An 8,324-nucleotide genomic window follows, 5' to 3' on the forward strand; every position below is an offset into this window, starting at 1 on the left:
TCACTCATCCACTGGGACGCATGAAATGTTGGGCACGATGAAGGTACACTCGAGGATGTGGTGCCCTTCTTAGTTCTAGGAGCATCAAGGTTCTGCATAGAGAAGTGTTCTACTACTACATCGACAGAGGAGAGAAGGTGGAGAAAAAAAATTTCAATGATTTCGAATTTACAGTAATCCGAAATATCCACTGAATGCGGAACACTTTAATACCTCTCCAACAACTGCTTCTTTTTCCAGACAGATTCACACCCTCATTCAGCAGAAAACTGTTCAGTTCCTTCGCAGACCAATCTTCATTTGACAGTTCGTCCACGGGTGCCACAGCCATCGATGGCAAACCACTCGACACTCTCCCCTCCATCTCCAAAATGGAAAAATACAGTGTTCCACCATGCTCAACAGATGATACTCTGCACAAAAATCTAAGAGGATGCCCCGTCTCGGGTCACGTGACCATTATTGTGCAAAGGGTCTATTGGCAGAATTCGGTACTTTTTCTGGTAAGTTTCATGCATCTTTGGTATGTGGATAAAGAAATGGAGCAGAATTCGAGGAATTACCCGCCATAAGGTTTGCATGGTTATGCCAATTTCACTGCTTTTCGAGCAGAATCTGCCACCTTTTCGGGAATAATCCGCCGGTCCCTAGTACACGTACAAGTCATAATTATAATCATGTACTTCAGTAGTACTACATGATGCACATGTACATTGTACATGTGCATCATGTAGTACTACTGAAGTACGAGGGCTGAGTGAGTAAAGGTATGTGGCGTTTATTACATGTGGGCCCAACTTTATTATGTGTGTGTGTGTGTGTGTCACTGTGTGTGTGTGTGTTTGTGTGTGTGTGTGTGTGTGTGTGTGTGTGTGTGTGTGCCTGTGCGGTTGTGTGTGTGGCTTCGCCAGTTGTGTGGGGTAGACAGTTTCTGGCGCTTTTCTTGATCTCTTTAAGTCATAATTAGATCCGCTATTGTTGCTTTAAAACGATATGTGGCGTTTATTTCATTTAGGCCCAAGCTAATTTAATTGTGTGTGTGTGCGTGTACATGTATGTGTGTGTGTGTGTGTGTGTGTGTGTGTGTGTGTGCCGAGGGTTCTGGCCGGGAATATCGACTGCGTTGGCTTGGCCATGTTGGCCGGATGAACGACGACCGGATGCCGAAGCGAGTTTTGTTTGGGGAGCTCCCTGCAACGCACCCTCGCCATGGTCCACGCAAGCGGTGGCGTGACGTCATCGTGGATAATAATAATGATCATAATAATTTGAAACTAGGACGGAGGCAGAAAATATTTAAAAAAAATTGTTATCTACGCATGCATTTACGAAAGAGTCACCACCAGCCAATTTGGACATGTTTCAAAGTATTGAACGTTTTCGCTCCCTTCTTGTCAAAATACTACAGAGAATGTTGGAAATAACCTAAAAGACAACAACTATTAGGAAAAGAAGTTCAGAAATACATCACTCCAATTACGTAGAAGTGCCACGAAAATATATAGATGTGAAGAATAAACAATACAGCATGCAAATCCCATAAGTGATAAAACGTAGTGACGAGAAAAGGAGAGAAATAACAAGAGATCAAGGGATCTATTTCGCACCGTCACGCCGAACAGTGCCAAACAACTGCAAAGACAACACATTCTCCATCTGAACACAAAGCTCAGGGTCTAACTTACGTATGTACAAAGCTTCCAACACGGCAAGATGTTACAAAGACCTACAACGCGACAAAACAGAGAATTCATCATCGGAATACCACTCACTAGCACTGCCCGACCAGTGACACTTGATTGCCGAGGCACCTTTTCCGTGACCCGACGACTCGGCCGTTGTCACCTCCGATCCTGCCGCTTGCGAATCTCTCCCATTACGCCCTGCGTCCCTGCAATTCCGATTGTCTCGGTCGACATCAGTGTGCTGCTCCACACCCAGTCTGTCCTGCTTCCGTGGTCTACCTCCTTTCTTCACATTGATCGTTGTTGTAACTTCCAGTATTTGTTTTTTTGATTCCTCATCGTTTCGTCTCCTCAATTGGCTTCTGGTGACTCGTCCGGGGCTCGATTGTTCAGATGTCAGTTTCGGTGGTTTCCGTATCAGTCTCTTCTTCTTGTTGACTGTTGTTCGGGTTGGCTCCAGCCCTGGGCCCGACGAAAAGGAGGAGGGGTCGTCAAGCGTATCCACAGCGGACTTGGACAAGTCCACCTCAGGCAAAGACTGCACTGGACACTTCGGTGGACGACCACGTCGGGGCCGACAACCACGTGCAGCTACAGGGACAAGATTTAACAGTACATGGTCTTTTAGCATATTTCCATCATTCCCTGTAGTATTTTGACAAGAACGGAACGAAAACGTTCAATACTTTGAAACATGTCCTCTTTGGCTGGTGGTGACTGTTGCGTAGATACATGCGTAGATAACACATTTTTTGTGCTAATAATAAAAATAGCAGGCAGGCATAGTGGGATGGTCTAAGACCATGATTGAGAAACAGAGGGTACCAGGTTCAAGTCCTGCTTGGAAGCGGAAGGATTTTTTCCAGCCGTGCTGCGACCCACAGTTAATTGGGAACTCGTGGCCTGGCACGAGGAAAACATGGATGCAGTGAATGGGATTTTCGGTCTTTGACCACTTGCTGGTGAGCTGATCTACTCACCTCCCACCGCTTTAGGAGCTGCATCTGCGCCTTGATCCTTGAAGGGTGGTGGCGTTCCTACGGATGCGGAAAACCCGGCTTCCAGCCGAGTCTCACGCGAACCGTGAACTTTTTTTTTAATTTAATAAAAATAATAATTTCAAATTTGGACTTCACGGAGAATTTTCAAAGTGAAAGGAAATTTGAGGCCACATGCCACGTACTGCTTTTTTCTCTCCGAAACTCAACACTTGCAAGCCAGATATGAAAGAAAGAAAAAAATCATCAGTCACATCACCGGGACTCGAACCAGGGACCTTGCTATTCGCGAGCAATGCTCTAACCAACTGAGCTACAGTATGACTCTTATGCACAGTGATGGTACCGGTAAATTTATTTATTTCACCTTAAATCTATCCTTTTTCGATCAATTAATATCTGGCTTGCATCATACTGGCAACTCACACCAATCAAGACTACACGACAAGAGGGCCCTCGGCCATTCGCTTGATATCACGGGGAGCGCATCAAACTATGTCCACTGCGAGCAAATACAAATTGCAATTTCAAATTTTCAAATTTCAAACGTGGCATGTGGCCTCAAATTTCCAAATAATAATAATAATAATTAGGAAATTAGAGGCCACATGCCACATGCCACGTACTGCTTTTTTCTCTCCGAAACTTAACACCTGCAAGCCAGATATGAAAGAAAGAAAAAATCATCAGTTACACCACCAGGACACGAACCAGGGAAAAGAGCAGTGCGTGGCATGTGGCCTCTAATTTTCTAACAATTTGAAATTCTCCGTGAAGTCCAAATTTGAAATTTTAATAATAATAATCCAGTTTGTCTCTTTCCCTCAAACCAGTTAATAATAATAATAATAATAATACTAACTGGTTTGAGGGAAAGAGACAAACGGGAAAAAGTCTGAAGAAAAATTGACTGTCACCACCAGGACTCGAACCAGGGACCTTCGCTTGTAGCCAGCGATGCTCTAACCACTGAGCTATGGTGTAGTCGTCATTCCAGCAGAGGCCGTTCAACATTTTCTTCAGACTTCGTAACTCACCCTTCCTGTGAATCCACATAATAACAATAATAATATCTTTATTAGGATGACCCAGAGGCTTGTCGCCTATCAAGGGGTTTACCGCTTTGAAGAATGTACATGTACATGTACATGTATGAGCTAAAGTGAGAGTACATAGTGAAAAGTTGTGTAGCGTGAATGCTCCATCAGCCCGCCCCCAAGTGCCTTCTGGCTGCTGGTTTGATGCTGCCCAGGATCACTAGCACTCTGCCTGCAGGCAGATTGCTCATCGTTGTCCTCCAGCCCGCGCTCCCCCTGATCCTGACTCTGGCTTCCGCTGCGCATGTGGAAAGGTCTGCCGTCGTTCCGGGGATCTCACGCGCCACGCTCCATACTGCAAAGCACAGTCCCTTCGCTATCATTGTCATCGGCAATGGGCACGTTCAAGGTTCAAGGTTCAAGGTGTGTGTGTGTATTCGTGTGTGGCTTCGCCAGTTGTGTGGACTAGACAGTTATCTGGCGCTTTTCTGTCAGAATCAGATCCGCTATCATTGCTTTAAATAGAAAATATGTGGGTGCGCATTCCGTGCAGTGTTTCGCTTCTGTACGTCAGCCAATACACGTGCGTGAAGCATTTTTCTCTTCCAACACAGAACTGACTTTAATATGCCAGTTACCTAGAGCAGGGAGTTTAGTTCTACCGCCTTATGTTCAGAAATGTACGTGCTTGTTGAAACAAACTCCTACAACTTACAAGTAATGACTACCATTTCGGGTTCTAAGTCTAGAAAAGTCTAGATGTCTACTAATTTTCGGCACGATCTGTGAAATTCGTGCACAGTGCCGATTCAGTTGATACAATGTCAATGACTTATGTACAATAATGTACATAGGCATGTACGTATGTACATTGCACCTGTACATGCCTATGTACATTGTACACTGTATGTACATACCAATCAGATCATGCTGATGACTGCCAACCTGTTCCAGGTGGTGAAGAATGATCTGCACCGACACGTGCATGCGCGTCCGCTCAGGAATCAATCCCTACTGAAGTGCCAGGTCTAATTAGCTAAGTGGGTTATAACTTATAGGAATGTGGCGTTAGGCATGGCTGAGCATTGTTAACGGTGAGAAGCTGTGCACGTAATGTTTCGACTTCGAGTCCTGGTTGCGATAGTCCCGTTTAGTTCTAGTTTATAATGCCTCAGAATTTTTTTCTCTAAAGCAAATTTATTTATTTTAGACAGCAAGGATTAGTGTTGCTCGACCTAATACATGTAGTGTTTGAGGTACATGTATATCTACGTGTACGTGTACATGTAGAAGACAATTGTATCGACCAAACAGTAATTGAATAGTTTCCAGGCAAACTGCCTACGCTCAAGAGAGCACTGCATTTCACACAAATCCATTAGAGATATCGTTTCAATGTTTCGGTCTTCATGACCATCATCAGGGGGGGGGGGGGGAGGTTCCTGATCATGGTTATGAAGACCGAAACATTGAAAAGATATCTCTAATGGATTTGTGTGAAATTCAGTGCTCTCTTGAGTGCAGGCAGGTTGCCTGAAAACTATTCAAGGGTAATGAAGCTGCGTGAAGCGTCCTTCAAAAGGTTCAAACAGTAATGCCTTCCTTATCCTGATGTTTTTGGCTTCATTGACTTCTACTCTCCTGCCTACGGTTGGTGAGGAAACTGAAACATGGAAGTTTTAGCAGCATCATTTCTCCAAACATGTGTGTACTACAAACAAACAACCTTAAATAGGGAAAGCAGTTTTCAGAGACATGGGAATCACCCAAAGCTGACGCAAAAGTCTTGAAACTGCTCACATCGTTTCGCATCATATTTTAGGATTACTCAGAAAAAGACGGCAAAGTGAACCTTGCGGTGGAAGCACAAAACATATTAAAAATGATGGTATCAGTGCAAGCCAATATTATAGCCTGGCCCTTTTCCTAAGGTCGTTTCTTGTGCCCAACAATACAGCTTGAATACACGCAACGGAGCGTCAAGTTGCTTCTATGCGGCTAAATGTGGCAACTTCAATTGTAATCACTATAGCCGTGTGGTTACTAATAATGGTCAATCGTGTCCAGAATATATTATGCGTCTACCCGTGCTAAGAAAGCGGCTCTTGACAATAGTAAAAGCAGTTGGGAGCTGGTTCACACACTTTCCTGTGTACATGTTTACACGTACACGTACACGTACACGTACACGTACACGTACACGTACACGTATGACAGGGTACTTACCTGTAACAGTTGCAAAGTACCATGTAATGTTGTCGCAGTCGCAAGAAACTCATTCAAGCCTTGCGAAAACTATTCAATTGTCTCTTTCAAAGTTCTTTGCTGGTGGGTCTGATATAAATCTCCCACCACTGTAGGAACTGCATCAGCGCTAAAGATCAACGACGTGGTGGCCTTCCCTCAGATGGGGAGCCTTCGTCGAACTGACGTTCAGGAACAGTGACATTGTTTCTGATCTTATGATCCCCCATGGTCGTCCGGATCCTGCTGAAATCACCGTGTGTTCAGAATCAGAAGTGAAGATTGCTGTTTGAAACAAACTCTAGTGGATCGATCTTCACCGGGCCACACATCGAACTAGAAGTCCTAATTATCCGTTGTTGAGGCCGAAAGGAATGCAATGAGTTCACATTTCTTTGTCTTTTGAGCGGCACGATCATCAATGATGAGGAACACAATGCTAGTGTGTGTGACGTGCATGCCGCGGTCAGCAGGTACAGGTACTAGGTGCGTACATGTACATGTAAGTGGAACAAGCCAATCCTAGTCTATATACAAACCGGCGTTACCTACACGTAGTTGTACTCACAAGGGGCAGCGCCGCGGCGGTGGTCTAGAACGTACTACGTCTGTACAAGTGCACCTTGTAACCATCCTACCTTAGTCTGTCGTGATCGTACTCTCAGGGCGCTCGAGCACCGATGAGTGGCCTGTAAAATGACTGGCTTGATTTGTCGATAACTACAAAACAGTGCGTTATACGACCTTCTGAATAGTTGTTCCGAAAGGTGTTACGAGGTACCATAATTAACCTAGGTCACTAAGGCAGCATGGACGTGCGTTGTATGATTTTGATGGTTGGTCTATCCATTGCTCTTCCAATAGTCGCCATGGGAGCATACGGAGATCAGGAACAATACGGCGCGGAACCTTTTGACGCTATGAGTGACAAAGTGGCAGTAGAAGACTTGGAGGACGTCCATGATGTTGGGAAGATTCGACTATCTGTTGGCGGCACCAATGATCTCGAGAATGGCGCTCTCTTTACGCACTGGGAAAGTAGCACTTGCAATGAGGGCTCACATCTAGCCTACAGTGGATTCGTGGGTGGTCCTTGGTACTCACTTAAATGAGGCGCTGCGCAGTATTTGTGAATGCCGATGGAGCCAGAATACTGTCAGTACATACCTAAAACTCAATCAAACTCTATCCTCCAAACCGCCGAACTACAGACGCCATCTAAGTCGATACCTGCCTTCCATAGCCAGAATGACAACACGCCAGTATGTGCCTTGCGTCAGTCGAGCGGTCGTTCAGCGCAGTTCATGTTCCCTGCTCATTTGACCTGTCCCGATGGTTGGACCAAAGAGTATGATGGGTACTTGATGACGGCAAAGTACGATCACCAGCGTACAGAGTACATCTGTATGGACAAACAGCCAGAGGTTATGGAGGACACCAGCAAGAACGTCAACGGCGCTCTGCTGTATTTCGTTGACACAAACTCCAGAGCTCACGTTCCAAATGCATACGTCTGTGAGAAGGAGTTGACCTGCTCCGCCTGTTCAAGGTAATTACCTACCCATGCATAGTTCTGCTAAGTTCCAACCTTTCTCCGCCAGACTGCAGCATTTTGAAGTAGCTTTCATTCATGACCCTGTGGTAGATTATACCGTTTCTACTTCCATTTCCTTGCCGTCACCCTTTTCACTTTCACATTTAGCTACCACTCAAACCTCAGAGTCCAACTAGCACTCGTTTGTAACCAGCTGGTGTTGACTTAGGACATTGTGGAACATCCTCTCTCTCTGCTGATTACCTACATTATGTAAAAGTCACACACTGATTGTGTTGTCACGGAGGTGACCAAGAACGGTAAACATGGAAGATTCCGTAATGTTCTTTTTTCGGTTCCGACATTCTTCAGTCGCCTAAATATGTCTTGGTGTTCATCGTCTTCTGGTGTCCTACCAGTTGCTAAGTTAGTACGGATATCGTTTTCTGGTGTCCTACAAGTCGCTCAGTTAGTACGGGTAGCGAACTGAATGATTGCATTTCCTGATTTCATCCAGGTGTACATTCATTCCACACAATATACCACTGCTATACTTTGGCGGTTTATTCCCGCACCTCACCACTCTCTCTCTCTCTCTCTCTCTCTCTCTCTCTCTCTCTCTCTCTCTTTCTCTCTTTCCCTCTTTGCAACCCTTTCCCTTTCATTGTTTTGCCAGATATCAACTGTAGTAAAAGTTTCTAAAAATCCCTTCACAGTAGACCTCCACGTATTTTGCAATATGGTTGAGGACTTGTTGTTTCCATTTTGGAGACTAAGGGTGCCCTTGACATGCTAGAGAAATGAAGGGGAGTGATGGTAGTCTAAA

The 8,324-nt window shown here is 45.0% G+C and overlaps 1 protein-coding gene across 1 annotated transcript; it reads left to right on the forward strand.

The window, feature by feature from the left end:
- The first annotated feature begins 6,833 nt into the window (after positions 1-6,833).
- Positions 6,834-7,924, forward strand: LOC135824402 (uncharacterized). The gene is made up of 3 exons (XM_065337137.1): positions 6,834-7,046; positions 7,176-7,513; positions 7,918-7,924. The coding sequence occupies exons 1-3, from the start codon at positions 6,834-6,836 to the stop codon at positions 7,922-7,924; spliced, it is 558 nt and encodes a 185-aa protein (XP_065193209.1).
- The last annotated feature ends 400 nt before the right edge of the window (positions 7,925-8,324 follow it).

This window comes from Sycon ciliatum, chromosome 9 (genome assembly GCF_964019385.1).
Source record: "Sycon ciliatum chromosome 9, ocSycCili1.1, whole genome shotgun sequence".
NCBI lineage: Eukaryota > Metazoa > Porifera > Calcarea > Leucosolenida > Sycettidae > Sycon > Sycon ciliatum.

What these genes read in the sequence shown, in the direction of transcription:
- LOC135824402 (XM_065337137.1), top strand. Translation starts at nt 6,834, where the DNA reads ATGGGAGCATACGGAGATCAGGAACAATACGGCGCGGAACCTTTTGAC. An exon ending in ATCTAGCCTACAGTGGATTC is followed by an intron (nt 7,047 to 7,175) that starts GTGGGTGGTCCT and finishes GCCGAACTACAG; the next exon opens with ACGCCATCTAAGTCGATACC.